This window comes from Dermacentor andersoni, chromosome 3, assembly GCF_023375885.2.
Source record: "Dermacentor andersoni chromosome 3, qqDerAnde1_hic_scaffold, whole genome shotgun sequence".
Taxonomy (NCBI): domain Eukaryota; kingdom Metazoa; phylum Arthropoda; class Arachnida; order Ixodida; family Ixodidae; genus Dermacentor; species Dermacentor andersoni.
In genome coordinates this window covers 58,005,463-58,024,481 of record NC_092816.1, presented here as the reverse complement: position 1 = coordinate 58,024,481, position 19,019 = coordinate 58,005,463, and the positions used below count along the sequence as shown (strand labels likewise).

Genomic DNA, 19,019 nt, shown 5'->3' with positions numbered 1-19,019 from the left:
GATGAGGCAATGAATACCAAACGCGTTTTTTTTATTATTATTATCGATCGTCTAATCCAACTAACACACAGCGTGTGCGGTAGTAGGCTACCCTCGGAAACTTGAAGCCAGACGATCCTGGAAAACGAGCTCGCTGCATACCCGCATTCTTTACACGTTGAGAAAGGAACCACAGAAATGCAAGTTTCCATCTTCGGTGATACCGACACGACACGTGGCGCCGCATTGTCGCAGTTCCGTCGCACGCGTGTGCGTGCACCCGTTTCTGCCGTTTGCCTACCAAAAAGAAAAAAAGAAAAAAAGAAAAACCGGGGGCAAACCGGCGGGGCGCGTCCTACTTCACAGCTCGACGGCGATGATGCCACGGGGCTAACCTCAATAGTGCCGCCGCTTAGAGCGCAGAACGCGTACCGCTCATTTGCCAGCTCGTTTATTAACCCTTTCGCCGGGACCCTATATAGCCCAAATGCGGACCCAGGAATGTGCGAGGGGGAAAAAACGAAAAGAGGAGGAGGCGAAGGACCGTACTTCATCTAATTTACCTTAGACATGGACGTTCACAATGAGGCGGTGTAAACTTCTTACGAACGACATCAACGCAACGGGGGTATCTTGAGAACGCGCGGCCTTTGATATCCGCATTGCCGGCCGCGGCAAAGACAATTTGATGCGGGGCAGAATGCAAAAATATGCTAATTAGTACTTTGCTCACTTCCAAGTAGTATTGACACGCAGTTGTCTTCGTTTCATTTTTCTTCTTTAGTGAACGACGCATTTCTGTGTTTGCCCTCCTCACTGCTAACGACGCCAGGAAATTATGTTCTGTAATGACACCACACGTCCCGTTTCTTCTGGCCGCCCTCACGTGCCACCAGCCGCAGCGACCGCAGGAACGGGACTAGATAACGTTTCGCGATGGTATGACGCAGCATCTCCGTTCTTGATACGCCAAAAACTGGTTTCACAGAAACACATTACTACAGCAGTAAACGAGAAGGGCGTTAACCGAGGGACCCGTTTTTTTATTCTTGTCATAAGAAGCCAACACTGACATGAACGACAACGTTAGGGGAAATTACTTGTGCTTAATAAATGAAATGAACGATAAATTAATGGAAATGAAAGTGGATGATAAACTTGTCGCAGGTGGGAACCGAACCCACAACCTTCGCATTTCGCGTGCGATGCTCTACCAATTGAGCTACGGCGGCGCCGTTTCCCCATCCACTTTCTTGGGTATTTATGTTTCCTAGTAGAACCCTGGGAGTGTTAACCAGCGCCACCACTCGCACACCTTGGCGGCGGACGTGGAACGTCCTTTCTACCGCGATCTTTTTGGGTGAAGGCGGCTGGTCAATAAACCCACACATTCCACGTGAAGGCATCAATGTTGCCGGATTCGAGACCCTCGTTAACCGCGGTGGCGCTGGTTAACACTCCCAGGGTTCTACTAGGAAACAAATACCCAAAAAGTGGATGGGGAAACGGTGCCGCGGTAACTCAATTGGCAGAGCATCGCACGCGAAATGCAAAGGTTGTGGGTTCGGTCCCCACCTGCGGCGGCAAGTTGTTTATTCATTTACTTTCATTTCCATTAATTCATCGTTTCATTTCATTTATTAAGCACAAATAATTTCCCCTATGCTGTCCTTGGTGTCAGTTGGCTCCCTATATGATTACTAGAGTAGGTTTGTTCGATTCAGAAAAAGGCGCACGGCACCGCAAACGAAAAGGTGCAGGTGGTGCGCCAGTTATGACGGTGTGCCGGGCTGCACCCACTCTCTGCCAAGATTCCACGGGTGCACGGCACGACAGCGGCACCTGGCCTAGCACCCCCCGTTCAATTGAGCACGGGGCTGCAGGGTGCGCACCCCAGTACCTCGGGGAATCGAAGGTCTAGGTGCAGTCAAACTCGGCTGAATCGAACAAACCTAGTAAATCACGTAGAGAGCTCGGAAGCTTGCAAATATTTTTCTTTTGTTGTTTCCTTTTAGGATTCGGAGGGTCTGGAATTTTCCTTTCAAGCGCAAAAAAAAAAAAGGACGAAACGAAAACGTCCCGTCGTTATATTCATCGAAGTGATCGCTCCTCTACTACGCTCGCGCACGGACGACAACCGCGAAATCGGTCGGCGCTCTCTCTCGCGCGCGATGACGAGACGCCGCGCGTCCTTCGCAGTGCGATGCGGGTTGCACAAGACGCAGGCTGGCTTTCCCTTTCGCTCCAAGGAGCGAGAACGCGCGTGCATTGACCGTTGCGCAACACTGGCACGACAGCGTGGGCCTCGGTAACTGACGGCTGGTCTATACGGAGTACTTGCGGAATACGCGTCGGCAATGCCGCCAAACGGCAGCCGCATCGCTTCGTTCGAGAACGCCCACCCGTTCTTCCCGTCTCTCCACGCAAAACCGCGCAAAGCGGGCGACGTGGGCCGCACGGAGCGACAACGCCCAGCGTTGCCCCCGCTGACAACGGCTCCACATGCAGCGTACGTATCAACCCACCCCTTCAGCGGGATACCGGTGTAAATTACGGGGTTTTACGTGCCGAAACCACTTTCTGGAAATGAGGCACGCCGTAGTAGTAGTAGAGGGCTCCGGAAATCTCGACCAGCTGGGGTTCTTGAACTTGCACCTAGATCTAAGTACACGGGTGTTTTCGCATTTCGCCCGCATCGAAATGCGGCCGCCGTGGCTGGGATTCGATCCCGCGACCTCGTGCTCAGCAGCCACGTTGTTGGTGTAATCTTCTGGCCCTAGTTTAGCCAGAGAGGGCGTGAAGCTGTTACTGCTATGACGTACGATCTTTCTGCTAATCTGGTGGTGTAAAGCGTCGACAGTGAAGTGATCGTTAACGTGTAGCTATTTAATACGTCAGCAGTTTAGAAGTTGTCAAAGCGAAAAAAAAAAGAAAAAGAAAAGCATGTGTGAAGTGTGGGAAACCGGTCACGTGGTGGAGGTAGATAGAGGATGGGATATATATATATATATATATATATGGTCTCGAGCAGACCACCGCCAGTTGCAATTTGCTCCTCGCAGAGACCAGACGTGTGTACTATGGATCCGGGGCCTCGAGAGAGGCAACATAATGGTAACGCATTTATCTCGCATTCACCGCTAAATTGGCAGCGACTTACTTCGCTGTTTTTTTCCTCTCTCCGACGAAAACACGCACGAAACAAACGCTTCTCAGGCGAAGAGGTCGGACAAAGAGCCACCAGATGTCGCTGCAAGCGACGCTGCCGCCCGGTTTCCCGACTCGCCGTGGACGACGGCAGCGGCCCTGGTAGCGACATCCTGTGGCCATTCGCTCAGCCTCGAAGCCGCAGAAACATTTCCCTTCCATGATTCACATTCACAACTGTGCTTCACAGAGTTGAGCCACACAGCTGGTGTGTAATATGAAAGGCGGTGGAGTATAAGCAGCAAACGAGCGTGCCTGTTGATGTAAGCTCATGCGAACCACTCGTTAAGTTCGAAGAAGGAACGTGGGTAGGAAGTAAGTTCGCAGCGCCAAAACAAGCAGAGCATCATTTGCTCGTCGACTCGGGTTGTGTACCCGCGGTAGATCACCGTTCCACGTGTTTAATCGGGCGCCTTACAAATCATCGCCCGCAAAGGCAAAGAGCCTGCTGCAGCGTACCGCGTTTAGATGACCCTGTAGCCTGCCTCCAAGCTCGGCAAAAGGCCTACGCCATTTATTCCACCATTAAACCGCAGTCGGCTCGTGGCACAGGCTTCAAAGCCAGCGTCACAACCGTATCTCATCGTACAAGGACTACAGGAACAACGCACACCGAAGTGAGTGAGAGAGAGAGAGACATGCCGGAGAGACCCGGACGACTTTCCCGTTCAGACAACCGTAATTATAGCAGCAGCAGCAGGCGCCGAGCTCGTCGGCGTACTCACCACGCCGCCGTGGCTCTCGCTAGACGGCGGAGGACCAGGCGCCAGCCGGATGTCGAAACGTAGCCGCCGGCAGAGCGACGCCCATGGACACACGCTTTACAAGCAAGCACACTTACGCGGTCCAGCGCAATCGCCGCAAACAAAACGCACGAGGCGAGGGGGGCGCACTCCGTACACGACACAGCACTCTGCTGGGCGTACACGACATCCTCCTACATCTAACACAAACACGAACAAGCAGCGGGAGAAATCTCCGACTTCGAAAACTCTTCGGACTGGGGGAGTCTTGAATAGCTCCAAGGGTGGTGGTCGTCGCTGAGCGTGTCGTCCCGGATATTGTTGGCGCACAACCGGCAAACACGGTCGAGAGAGAGGTTACGCACGAAACTTTCCGTACACACAGAAAGAGAGAGTGTGAACACGCTGTGTCAGGCAGCAGAGTCTCGACGAGACGGCACTCGGCGGAGCGAGCAATGCTACCGAATCGCGATGTGCAAACCACCACGCACGCCAGCAGCTGGTGAGGCGCCAACCAACGTGGCCCGAATGTGGGAGACACGCAGACGATGATCACCGAGCAGCGGAAAGCAAAAGCGGACGACCCCGGCCGAGAGGAGGGGGCACGAAGAGAAAGGGGGGGGCGGGGGGGGGGACGTCGTCGCTCAGCACAGCCTCGGCCCGGCTTCCCGAATCAATCAAGCCCCAAAAACCAGGTCCCCTCCGGTTCCCATACGGCACACAACACCCCACGCACACACACACACACAGGCCGACCGCCACACCACAGCGCTTTCGGCCGCCCGCCTGTGGCAAACCTCTCCCCCTCCTATCCCAGACAAAAAGGGAAGTGACGTCACGCCGTCCTTCCGGGGCCGCCCGGTCGGTCCATCGAGGAGGCCGCCCTCCACGTATGTATCGGGAGGAGGCCGCCGCCGTCTGGCTCAACCTGCTAGGAAACTACATCACGCGGCGGCGGCGAAACCAGTGCTGCGAGAAAGGAAAGGGGACAACGTAACCGTCGGCTGGCCGGCCAGCCGAGAGACGGAGGCGAATGAGAAAAAAAATGCGTGGCCTGCGGGAAAGCCGGCTCGCGAACGGCGGCCGACCGACCAACCTGCCTGCCACGTTACTCGGCCTGAAGATGGGGGGGGGGGGGAGAAAGGCGGGCGAAGCCTCCAGCGAGACAAACGAGGCAATAAAGAACAAATACGGTCGCCCGTGGCCAATCGGCCGGCAACCGTACGCGGCACAACTCGTTCCTTGCCGTCAGCGCACGCGCGAGCGCGCATAGCGGCCGGACCACCACGAAAGGCTGCCGCGGCGGCGGGCCGCACGCGCCAAAGACGGCGATGACGTCACAAGGACGACCGTCCGAGGCCGTCGAGGAAGCAAGGGGTCGCAGACTCGAGAGCGAGAGGAAGGAAAGAAAAAGAATTAAAGGCCGTTTCGTAAAGCGCAGAGCAGCAAGCGCCCACGCCCCATCGCGCCCTCGCAGCGACCAATATCGCGGAGCCCGATCATTCCGGGAACACGGTGTCGCTAGCACTCACTGGAGCAGAAAGCAGGATGGTATGTGGAGAGGAGGAAGCACTACGCACGTTGCGCAATGCCGCCACCTATGCGTGCCGTACCTGTCGCCACACGGAGCCAACACTTAATGCAGCGAAGGAAAGGACACAGGAAAGTAATCGGTTGTTTTTGATTGCACAGTACAAGCGCCAAAGCAAAACGAAGACGGGCAAAAATCATCGACTTGCCTCCGCCGAATTGCGGAGGATATGGGTTGGACTCCCACGGGCGGCAAGTTGATTTTTCGCCCACTTTAGTTTCCCTTTACCTTATTTCTACGCTGGATAAAAAGCAACAAATAATTTCCCCGATGATTTCTTTCTTCATTAACTGTTGTTTCCGCATGCCTCCGACAAACGATAATCGGGCCCCTCGATTCACCCTCCCTTTCTCGTTACTTGTCGCTACAGAACACCCTTCAACAACAACAAAATTACTGGAGGGGACGCTGCGAGCGTACTGCCGCCACGAGAATGAGGAGTAGAGCGCAGATCTGACACTCTCGTGACGTCATCTATTTCGCTTTACCTTTCCAAATTTCCAAGCAACCAGTTTATTCTAAACTCGGGTAGGCAATTAGTCTGGCAGCAAGTTTACCGACGCATGCATAAACGATGCGATCTGTTGCACTTATAACGCAACATTTGTTGAAGACGCTCGACTCACGAAGTCACAACGCCTTGTTTAAAGGGACACTAAAGTGAAAAATGATTTCTTCTGCATCAGTAAATTACCGTTCTACAACACTAAAAACACCACTCTTACAACGATAAGACGTTTGGTAAGCCAGAAAAAGCGCAAGAACGAAATACGGGTGGCGACGCCCACTTGAGTTCCCGCACCTGCGGGCTGTGACGTCATGGATTTTGATGGCATCTTCTAGGGCCTACTAATCATATATAGCGGTACAGATTGACTACATTGTGTTCGAAAGGAACCAAATATTCAACATGTCAAGTTCCGGGAACCTTTATTCAGCGAACGCGGCCCAAATGCGAAAACATACTTTGGAATCCCTGACGTCACGCTGGGGTTTCGGCGCTGGGGTTTCGGCGTGAAATTCAAATACTGATACTTGGACCTTCATTTTCTCATCTAATAATCAAACTATTCTTTTGAAATGACTGCCTGCAGGGTTCTCAAACAATGCTCCATTAGTCTAAACTGATTTATTGTTTCGCTTTAGTGTCCCTTTAAGGCCAGAAAAAAAAGAACGACGCGAAGGCAGATTCACTACACTCTACCAGTGACCCAACATTCCCGTGTTGGAAAGAAGCGCCGCCGTTGGCAGCTACCGTGGGCGGTCAGAGGTCCAACGACTCCTCCTATGACTCCCCGTTGCCACATGGCGCGTTAAAAAAAAAAAGTGGAATGCTCAACATTTTTTTTTTTCCCGGCCGGTACTATACAGCACAACCGAAGCGAAAACGGCGCGCAGCACCGATTTAACCAGCGCCAACCCCCGTCCCCCCTCCGGCTGCGCAGCAAACAAAGTCGATCCCGAAGGCGTTGAGCAACGCCAGGCACGCACGCAACGCACTTGGGGGGGGGGGGGGACAGATTTCCTCAGCTAGAAGCGCTACACGGCACAAACCACTCGGACGTACAAAGCGCGGGCGTACCGGCACTGCAAGGGTCTCGGCACGGTGGTGCCGCGGTTTCATCGGCCGCAGCAGCAGCCGCCGCCACCGCCGTCGGAGCAGGAGGACGTGGCTCGGCGTCGGGAGGAGCCGCAGCCGACGCAGCGGCCGCCGCAGCCATGGCCGGCCGGCGGCGACGTCGCCGCCGGCCGCTCCCGGGTCTCCGAGCAGGCTCCGTGCTGCTGCTGCTGGGGCACCCGTGCCGCCGGGCGGAGCGCCCAGAGCCGGCTGGCGCTGTGGCCGCGTGAGCGACACGCGCTGCCGCCACTACGACTACAACCACCACTACTCTTCATCTTCGTCTACCGCCGCTTCGTATGTACAAGGGGCACGCGCTGAGCGCCTCCTTTTAAGCCAAGCTGGGGTAGGGACACCGAACAAGACGACGACGACGACGACACCTGCAAAGCGCTGCAGCCGCGGGTCGAAGCACGCGAGGCAACTTCTTCCACTTCTCGTTCCGCCGCCTTCTTATCGGACACAATCCAGCGTTTGTGAGCAGGTGCCAGTGATTGGGATCGTCATCATCAGCAGCAGCGATCCCGGCGGTCGAGTGCGAAACATTCCGGCGGGCACGCCTCTCCGACGCGGTCTTTCAAAACCGGGAGGTGGAAGGAGCCGGCTCGGAAACGCGCCCAATAACAGCGCGAATGAACAGCCGACATCGCCGAGCGCCCAACGGTCGGACAGCTGGGCCAGCAACCGCTAAAAGGAATTTGACGACGGGGAACAACCGTCTCGAATCAACAAATTCTCGGCCGGACCCCTCCACTGCGGGGGTGCGGGTGTGAACCGTGGGTTTGAAAGGACAATGACAGCATTTATTCCAACCAAGGCGCCGGCTGGGACAATTGGACCACTGCAGCCGCCAACACAACGTGGAGTAGATCCCCTGGCCATTTCTCCAATGACATAAGAAGACTACTAGCCAATGGCCCACAACTGGAAGAATGGATCGGCCTCCTTTGCAAGTCTCCCAATCGACTGCATCCGTCATCAACGAGCCTATGGGATACAAGAGACTACACACCATTTGGCACAAACAAGGATTGTTTGTGCCAAATTGCAAAAAAGAAAAACTAATGTGAGATGCTTCAGCGACCTCTGGCAGCAGTGTTCCTCTGAATCGCTAGCACCCGCTGCAGGTGCCCTCTGCAATTTGCTATAGCATGCCTACGTAAAGAGCGGGATGCACATAGTCTGTGTGGCCGCCATGCAAGCCTAATATACCAAACCTCAAGCCTATTTCGACAAAACCTGGACCTGCTGCAAACAGTGTGCCATTTGCTTGTTTTTCAACCCCCCCCAAGAGCCAACAGGAGCTGTAACAAACGCCTTAGAGCACACAACTGCTAACCGAACTGCGAACTTCAAAATATTTCAATATATCCTGCATACACAATGAGATGGGGAGGTACGTATTAGTTATGTCTCTCCTGACACGCCTTTTGAAAGATGCACATCCACTTTTTTTAATGATCATTTACCTGTAGAGGCAGCATATAAGCAGCAGAAAACTTGTAACAGCATAAACTGACAAGCAACACATTTTTTTTGGTCGCAGCTGCTAGGACAGCACAGATGCCATCGCAACTGTTTCCGTACATATTTTTAAAAATACCTTGTGCCTCCAAAAGAAAACTTAAGACTGCTTCTCTTTAAACTTCAAAGAACTAGATGAAACAAATGTTGAAAAAAACAGCAGAGCACGGTCAATGAGCTTGAAGTAATGTATCAGATGTTGAACATAATCTGCATTTCATTTCTTTACAATAGCGTTACGTGTCACAACACTGACTATACGACAAGCATGACATCACTGCAGCACCACAGGCTTGGATCCTGTATTCATTGTGCACCATGTGCAAAAATCTGCCCATGAGACTCCGCAATCATGTTTCCCGAAAACCCTAGCAGAAATGAATTCCATTCTGGACACACTAATGGCAATCATGACGTTAACAGCAGACAGAGGCGGGTTTCAAATGGAAAAGTGTTCCCGAGAAAAGCAAGCAAAATTCCCGCAACTGTGCTTGATCCTGTCATCAACGGCACTATCATGGCACAGGAACTCTCTTTGTCGTCAGCGGACTGTTCAGAGGGCTCCAAACGAGTTGCGAAAAAGCTATCGGTAACAACCCACACTCTACGGACTCAAAGGCACTCATGCCCCTAGTTACAGTTCACAGCCCAAGCGAGCTCCAGGAAGCTAGAAGCCGAGGCAAATTTTCATGAAGCTACAAACGAGAAACTGCTTCATTATCCTTAGTTTACTCCACCCCGCCAAGCAAACAATAAAACAAGTGCTAGTTGGCAGTTGTTCAAAACAAGGATTTAGGAGGAAGATATAAACACTGCAGCTTAGTTGCTGTGCCTCCAGTGGAAACCCTGATAAATGTTCAAGAACTAGCTTCGGGAAAGGCTTCACAAAGACTAGCGCTCTTAACTGGCAAGCATCTGTCTGCTCTCACCTTGGCAGATAACAAAACTCTGCCAAGCAATATTACATACACAGTGGTGGTCCAGCCAGATTAGGATATGGAGCAATTTTTGGAGCACCCACACCAGCATTTTGAGACAGGCTGGCACCACTTAGCCCAATGCTGTCACTGAAGTAAGCATGTTAAGAAATTAAAAAAAATAACTAATCTAGTTTGAATAGTGTTTATTTTATTCAAAATAGAAAACTGAAGGTAGGGGATAGTAAAATGAACAGCAAATAAAATATCTTGCATTCTTAAAAAAAAAACATCCATTATAAATCTAATTGAACATTTTCAAATACGCATAACAAGACATGCACAAATATTTTCGAAAATGAGCTATTTCTATGAAGTGAGAGCAAGATCATAGGTATCAGGCCCAAACTTTGTCACAAGTGAGATTTTCTCAGCAGCTGCAAAGTCAACCTCAACTATTCTCACATACTCTTAGTCCACGCACAATGCCTCCGCTTTGTGTTTTACTGCTTTCAAGAGTTTATTTTGGTTTGTATGAGGGTCACCTGCATCTTTGCGTCAGCCAACACTATGCTTTTTGAGCTCAAGCTCCTTCAAAGAGGTGGCACAGTTCCTTTCGCAATCATTCATCAGTGTGTAGTCATTTCTGTTCTTGTCCTCATTCTGCCACGCGTTTGCTCCGCGGACCATTTGAAGCATCTTGGTCAGTTGTGCAGTCAACGTCCCATTTTCCTTGCTTCCTAGGGGGCCACGAAAACGCCAGAAAAATAAAATCGGGCAGTCCGAAAAAATCAATGCATGTCTTTTCCTGCCCTTCAGGGCTCAAATAATCACAGGCACATCCGAAAAAGCTCTGAAAGCCAGCCAGTACACTTATTAGGCCTACCGGTGCTCGTACTTTGACAGGAGATGGCGGGTGCACACGTGTATAATTATGGAATACGTACAGTGTCCCGTGACAATTGCCCCTTCCCACGCGTGTTATGTTTTAGCGCAATACTTTCGCGTATGCTTCACAGCATAACATCATTGCACCGAGACGAAGCTGACTTTCGGGAACCAGCATTTTGCAGTGCGCCATGCTTTCCAAGCTTCCAAGCCAATTGTGAGGATTACAGAGGCGGAGCCGATGCCATTGATGACAACAGCGAATTCCATCACTGAACGGCGAGAACTTTAATGGCGAACGTCGAAGCAGCCAAGCCTAGCATTGCAACAGTGGTGGCTACGGCTGCCAGATCTGGGTGCAAGAGAGCTGGTTCAAGGAGGCAAGATAATCAAAAGGACGGCGCTGGCTTTCATTAATGCTGTTTTGAACCTGTGGTCGCGGCAAAAAAGTCCGGAAAGGCAGACAGCAAAGGGTTCTTGAATATGAAAATACAGACATTCTTACACACTGACTCTAAGGGGCACATGGTGCTCATCATGAGTCAATTGCGCATAAAACTAACTTGACGCAAATACCCGACCGTCTTCTCTCCAGGAGGAAGAGGAAAAACATTTTTTTGAAAAAAATATGAAGGAGAAGCAGGTGTAAGCAGTAAGCAGGACAAGCAGTAAGAGGCACTACCTCTTACTGCCACTAAGGGCTCAAATTGCCACGCGCACATAAAAAAAAGCTCTGAAGTCCTGCCAGTACATTTATTAGGCGTATCAGTGCTCGTAAGCTGACAGGAGACAGCTGATACACGCATGTACAATTAAGGAATACATATTGTGTCCCGTGACCATTGCCTCTTCCCACCCTTGGTATGCTTTACCGCAATACTTCCCATACGCTTCACCGCTTGACACTGCTTTATTGAGGCGAAGCTGACTTTCGAGAACCAACCTTATGCAATGCATCACGGTTTCTGAGCTTTGAAGTCACCGGCGAGGATTATAAAAGCGGGCCAGTGCCATTGCTAACTGTGGTGAATTGTTTTAATGAAAAGCACTGAACAGCAAGAAGCTTGGTATCGAAGTTCAAAGTAGCTAGGCCTAACATTGCAGCGGTGGCGGTTACGGCTGCCAGCGGATCAGCGTACGGGTGTGCCAGTTCGAGGCGGCGAGATAATGAAAACAGCGGTGGCGGTGGCTTTGATAAATGCCATTTTGGACCTGCGGCCATGGCAGAAAGTCTGGAAAATCGGACTGCAAAGAGTTTTTGCGTACGAACTGCAAGGAGTTTTTGCGTACGAAATTTCGTACGTTCGTTACATTGACTCTATGGGGTACCATGGCAGTGCCGCGAAGGTGTCCGAAGTATTGGGCATCCACAAAATAAAAAAAAATAAAAAAATTATGGGGTTTAACGTGCCAAAACCACTTGCTGATTATGAGGCACGCCGTAGTGGAGGACTCCGGAAATTTCGACCACCTGGGGTTCTTTAACGTGCACCTAAATCTAAGTACACGGGTGTTTTCGCACTTCGCCCCCATCGAAATGCGGCCGCCGTGCTCCACAAAATCAGTTGTTGACCGTTGCATAACCCTAGTGAAATCATTGCATTGCTCTGAAAACGCAAAAGTGCCGCACTATTAAGCAGCTGGCACAAATGGCACTTAAGCCGGTGCAGCCAGGAGCAAGTAAGTCTAACTGTAGCAAAATGGCGCAAATAGCGTAGTTGGACCACCACTGTACACAGCATGCTCTGTCCTACACTACCTAGCATGGCATGGAGTCTGTATAGAACGTTATTCAATAATGTTATGTTGATGTGATGACACAGCTGAAGCAATTTCAGCAACACCAAGGGCAAAATGAAGGAAGAGCTAAGTATGCACTACTTATGCAGCGGAACTTCAGAATTTATTTACACATACTTATTTTGGCTGCGTCAGTATTTTCTTGAATTGGCAATATAAACCTTGTACAATGCACACTGTGCAATGTTGTATGAACACTATACAATAAAGCTTAACGATGCATGCAAGCAAGGTTTCAAGAAAAAAAACAATTGTGACCAGCATTTTTCATACAGATATGCAACTACAGCAGCCGACCGATTTTTCGGACTCCAAAAATTCTGACGATAGATATTCCGGACTTCACAAACGCACCATCAGGGTTCCTATAGAGCTAATGTATTTTCCCAACAGATTTTTCAGACAATACAAAGCCAGAAGTTCAATTTTCCAGACAACATTTGCCGCCATGGACCAGCGCTATGACTCAGGAAGGACGCCATTTTGAATCTTGAGCTGCTTGACTAGCTTCGGATCAGACGTGAAGTGGCTTGGATCGGTATAGCAATTTGATTAGCAAGTATATAGGCATACAAATCCGTGTGGCAACGGTGTAAGGAACGCCTATCTTAAAGGCCATGCTTTTGCCCGTAGCCTGCAGCGGAAGAGATTATGAGAGCCGGAAACCGGTCATACACAGCCAGTTTCAGACACCAGCTATGAACGCCAGGCGATGCTCACTATAACCACCATCACCATCAGTTTTGCCTCGGTGTCGTAGGTGGCGCCGCGCACATTTTCATCCAGCAGTGATCCACCGGCTTTAATCCAGTACAGTGCAATTGAAATCATTGCCTGCCATCCCTAGCCACTGGAAAACATATCACTGTTTCAGTCTGTTGCGGTCGTTCTTTTAGTGCAACCCCGGCGTGTTTTCGACTTCATGGCCCTTGCTCTTCACCTGCCTCCACCAAATGTGTCAAAGGAGCGTGGAAAATATTCGACCATGACTCTGGACAAGAAGGCTGCTATCATCAGGCTTATCAAGCAAGGACAGACCCAAGTCAACGTCGCGAAGGAGTTTAATATCTCCAAACAGACCTTGTCCGATTCCGTGAAAAACAAAGAAAAGATGTCTGCAGTCGACCAGTTGCACTGCAAAACTACAAAAATGACCGGAAAGTACAACATCCAAAGCTTGAAGAGGCCCTGCAGTTGCGGTTGAAAGGAGTAAAGCAAAGAACTTCCCTGTTTCGGGCAACATGCTCAAGCAGAAAGCAGAGATGCTCGCTTCAAAAATGGGCATTCAGGACTTCAAGTTCACCGATAGGTGGATCCCCGAGTTTAAGAAAAGGCATGGAGTCTCTTTCAGGAAAGTTTGCGGGGAGAGCGGTGCCGTGGATCAATCTACTGTCACGGATTACTGGACGAGTTAAGTTGAAGGCTCTGCTACAAGAGTATGCTCCTGCAGACATTTTTAATTGTGACGAGACAGGCCTATTCTTCAAAATGCTGCCAGACGGTTCACTTTCCTTCACTAATGAGGCCTGCGCTGGTGGGAAGCGTAGTAAGGAGAGCGTAACTGTCATGGTCTGAGCAAATGCTGTTGGAACCGAGAAGCTGCCCCCTTCTAGTGATAGGGAAGACGAAAAACCCGCGTTGCTTTAAGGGTGCGAAGAACCTGCCTGTGTGGCACAACAGCAATACAAAGGCCTGGATTACACAAAGCTTGTTCGAAGATTACGTCCGCCGTCTGGACCGGATGTTTGAGCGCCAGGAGAGGTGAATGGTAATAGTCGTAGAGAACTGCAGGGCACATGGCACCGTAAACAACCTGCAAGCTATTAGTCTTGGATTCTTGCTGCCGAATACGAGTGTGCTCCAGCCGATGGACCAAGGGGTCATTAAACCTCAGGGTGCACTACCGGGCCCGTTTACCTGGCCGCACACTCATGTGCTTTGACAAAGGGAAGACATGCTCCATTATCCTGTTCTCGGCATGCTAGCGGATGCCTGGAAGACTGTTCAGCCTTCGAAGATTGCAAATTGCTTTAGGCATGCTGGATTTTTCAACTCTAAAGAGCTCGTGACCGAAGAGGCAAACAGCACCGCTGAAGACATCAACAGCGGCGAGCAGCTGATTGCAGACTTCCGAAGCAGTGGGATGGACCTTCCCACTGCAACTTGGACTCTCACGACGACACCTCTGGACGCCCGCAACCATCAACACAAGACGTCAACGCTCTAATATTGTTGTCTAGTGTGTATGACGAGATGATGACGCTTGCACGGATGCAAGCAGACGTCATAAAAAAGAAAAGCAGGAACTTAAAACGTGGGACCATCCACAAATTTTTCGGTTTAGTTTAGCTGGAATAAAGTTCGGTTTTGCGACCCACATATTTTTTGGACTGTTCTTTTATTCAGACTATTTTTCGGTCCCTTCCAGGTCCAGAAAATCGGTCGGCTACTGCACACTTAATTACAGGTGTGCTACACATCACTTGCAAAAACGCACCACAGTGCTCATTGCGGCTCTTCTCGGCTTTCCATCACATGTCACTGCTGTGTTCTTACCTTTTCTGTTCTTTTAAGAAATCCACAAGGAAGCTCGTAGAGGCAGCAACACATTTGTAAGGTCACATTATACTACTCATTATCGGTAGCACTGCTCACAGTGCAATAAATTGGGACGTGTTACAAACAGACCAGCCCAACTGGATAAAGCTCAGGCACTGACATCAAGCGTCGATGGCATTTCTGGTGCTTAGACATCCCTTGCAGCGAAGCATTTGCATAAAAACAAAAGAGAAAGGCAATGAAATACTACAGCACGAAGTAATAGAAAGTGATCAATAGTTCAAAATGCTAACGTGCCCTTAGCTTTATGTATTTGCAAGACCTTGTGTAAGCCAGCAGTGTTATACACAATGAAGTGATTTTGTACATCCAAGCTCAGTCGTCTCTTTGCGGCATGCACTCCAGCTTTAGAGAAGCTCCCGATTTCTCATGGTGCTACAATAGATTTCTACTTGAGCACACCAAACTACCGATGTCCTTTCAGGAATATGCAGTAAAAATGGTATCTAAAAAATGAGGGAAGGACGGGAGAGAGGGTGGACGCAGAAATTGAAGGCCTATTGCTATACCAACCCAACTCTTAGAGTCAGCTGGCTCCTCCATCTTCTCCATTTAGGCTTCCAAATGGGACTGGCGCATGACTAGGATACAGCAGCCATTGGCCAAGCTCCTAAAGAGCAGACTGATGAGCACACATGTCAATGCAACCCGCATAAATAATTCTAACAACGATGGCAACATAAAACAGCTAGATGCGAGAGCTGCCTTTTCGTGCCATGAGGATGGCCGACATGTCCAGAGTCAGCAGCGATACCTTTGGGTTGCGTCTCCTGGAGGGCCAACAAGGAAGATGGCTGATCGCAATGCCCAGTCACATTCTCAGTCATTTGGAGGTTGGCGAGTGCAGTTCAACCAAATGCTTTGGCCAGACTTGGAACCAAAGACTAATGTACCTGACTATCATCCACAATAGTCCCCAGTGTCTGCTTTGCTCACAGTTGGCAACAGACCGAAATACAACAAATGAAGGCATTCGGCCAAAGCCACACCGAGCATTACGTGATAGCACGACGACATTCATAAAATGGGGCTTGAAGCGAATGGAACTCAATGCGAGCTGTTTTTTTCCCCCCGACTAGTAAATGTGCGTGCACTTCACAATATAGCACAAAAATGTATAGTGAAGGGGAAACATTAGCTACTCAGTTTCATTCATTGCTGGTTACACAGAAGCTTTTGCAAGTCCTGCACATTGCAAGTCCAATCACACATTGTGCCCATTTTCACGGAAGCAAATGGGATTATCACTCATCAATTTATTGCTTAGCACAGACACCTAACTCTGACATTTCTTAAATATATTTGCCCATTCTACACCAAAAGTTGTCTAATCGGATAGCATGGATGGCAGAATAGTGTCGTGCATTTTCGAAGCTATGCAAGCATCAGCGATTACGCTAGAATGCACAGTGCTACACGTATAAATAGCCGACACACCTCGCATGCTACAGTCGAACCTGGACATAACGAATGTGAAGGGTATCACAAAAAAGTTCAATAAATAAAATAAATCTTCTACAAAAATTTATTTATAATTTCTTTTTATTTTTACAAAGCTCTTCACTACACACAATGTTTTGTTATACAGTCAAACCCGGCTATATCAAACTTGCAAAAAAAAAGGAGAAAGATGCCTATCAGTTGAATATAGGGCATAATTCGATATGAGCCTGCTAAAGGATTGGATCTCATAAGAGCACATACCATTTATAAAACCACTTTATTGATGAAACTAGCTTGGTTTCGCATGAAATAGTCATGTATTTTCTTTTGCTTGGGCCATTTCACTGCCTGCGACGCAAGCCCACTTTTCCACCATGTCTAACAAGTCGGGGGGGCCGAGGCCGCAACCTTCCGCATTCGCACAGAAGAACCGGACTAGTGCGAGTGCACCAATCACCTCGGAGTACGTAAGCAAAGGACCATCGTTGCTTTCCTCATCTTTCACTTGTACTCAGTACGATCTCGGCAACATAGTCTTCGTTTTCAGGCTCTCCCGTGGTAGCGACACCATCATCTGCACTCACAAACTCATCGACCTTTGACTCATCAACACCTTCTGGAAATTCTGACAGCTCGCTCCAAACTTCGCCAACACCGGCAACGGCTCCATTGCACTTATCAGAATTTAGTCCCCACTGGGCACGCGGAAGCCAGCACGTCTGAAGCCATTTCGTATTAACTACTTCTACACAGCCGTGCATACGTGTCGGGCGCCACGGGCAACAGGTCGGGAATTTGTCCGCTTTAGCCCTAATCTCCCCCTTCCGAGGAGCTGAGTGCTCCTCAGAATCTTGCACGCTGCAGGGTCATCCGACTTCTCACTGCGTTCAACTCGATTTACGATTTCAAGCTTCATGGCAAAAATCAAATTCTGCCGCTTCATCACGGCAACACTGCGGGAGAAGGCTCACAAGGCGCAAAAACAATGAACCAGAAAAGCAGCCAGACAACCCGCATTTGCGCCATCTTGCATGACGATGGTACCAGAGCCCCTGATTGGCCGTCTGAGCAAGCGCTGCGAGCGGGCCAAGATCATTTTTTGCAAAAGGGTGTTGATGGCTCGCCCGACACAGTGCGATCACGGTAGGGAGAGCGGTTGTGGGTGGAGCCGCGCCGCCAGGTTTCCCCACTGCCGCGACGGAAAGCCAACTTCTGGGGGCATATTTTTTTTACGTAAGCATAATTTTTGCTATATATACTCATTGTAACTATACCGTGTTCAGAAATTGTTCTATGTACAGAATAATTCTATGTAAACGGGTTCGACATAGTCGAGTTCGACTGTAAGTGGGTTCGATATAAGTGCGTTTGACTGTACTGTGCATTAGACGATTGAGGTCACCAGTGCCATCGTAGCCAAGAAAACAAGCAACGCTCAAACCATAACTATGTCCAATAAAGAATTTCTTGGCTCGCAGTGTTTGGCAGCGTTGAGTTCTTCCCCGTCACTACAATGCGACACAAAAGCATAGCGAGGACCCAATCTTTAGATCCCACCAAACAACAAGAGTGGAGCGGAGACTCACCATCTGTTGTTTCCCGTGTAGTCTCTGCCGGTGCTGTCACAGCTGTCTTGGCAGGCACAGCGGCCACTGGTGTTTCCTCGGGCTCCTTCCTTGTGGCCGGTGCCACCGTGGTGGCGGCAGCGGCTGTCACTACCGGAGCCACCTCGTCCACAACCACAGGCGTCCTTCCCTCCGCAGCAACACTGTTCCGCGTGTCCACCACTTCTGCCGTCGGCACAGCACTCTCGGCGTCTTCGGTGCACGCCGGCACCTCAGCCACCTCTATGCTGGCGGAAGGCGCTGCAGCAGATTCTGCTGCCTCCGTGGAAATGCCCTGCGATGCTGCCACCTCGACACCACGGAGCTCGGTCGGTGGGGCTGTCACCGCAGGCGGAGGAGGAGTTGAAGAACTGTGCAGTTCTCTCCTCTCCTCAATGGGGGCAGCCACCTCTTCTTCGTGGGGGGTGACTTCTTCAACAGGAGGCGGCGGAGGGGAAGCTGGTTCTAGCACTGGTGTGGAGGAAACTTTGGTCGGTGGGGGACCCGATGAGGACGCCACGGCAGCCACTTGGGCGGCAAACATGCCAGCAATGTCGGTGGCACTCGAAGATGGCTGCTCCTAGAAAAAGAAGACAATGCAATATGTGTAATGCGTCATCAGCTTCACTGATGCTTCAACAGGCGCCCATTGTGCCAACTGACCAAGCTCACATCCCACCTAACCAGAACCTTAAAATGGCCCTGCAAAACAGGCCTGCACCGTATAAAAGGTTGAAATTTAGGAACCCGTAGAAATCCTTGGTTCAGATAGTGTACATAGAGCAGCGTGTACATAGAGTACATAGAGCAGTTTGCATAGAGCAGCCTCTATGCAAAAATTTTGTTTCAAATAGAAGTGGATGGGTCACGAAAAGCTAGAAAATAGACATTTTTGGCACCAAAACTAAAAATAATAAGAATCCCACTAATTTGACTAAACGAGAAGAAAGGGGGTTAACCGAGGGGCTCGATTTTCATTAGTCATATCATAAGAAGCGAACAAACACTGACACCAAGGACAACATAGGGGAAATTACTTGTGCTTAATAAATGAAATAAAGAAACGATAACTTAAAGGTAATTAAA

The 19,019-nt window shown here is 50.0% G+C and overlaps 1 protein-coding gene across 5 annotated transcripts in view; it reads right to left on the bottom strand.

Moving 5' to 3' along the window:
* Positions 1-19,019, bottom strand: part of LOC126547209 (eukaryotic translation initiation factor 4 gamma 3-like) — a 129,841-nt gene that overhangs the window by 39,376 nt on the left and 71,446 nt on the right. For all 5 annotated transcript variants that reach the window (XM_072287165.1, XM_072287162.1, XM_050195152.3 and 2 more), the window contains one exon: positions 17,916-18,513. In XM_072287165.1, the coding sequence (XP_072143266.1) occupies positions 17,916-18,513 (598 nt within the window). The remainder of the gene's footprint in view (positions 1-17,915; positions 18,514-19,019) is intronic.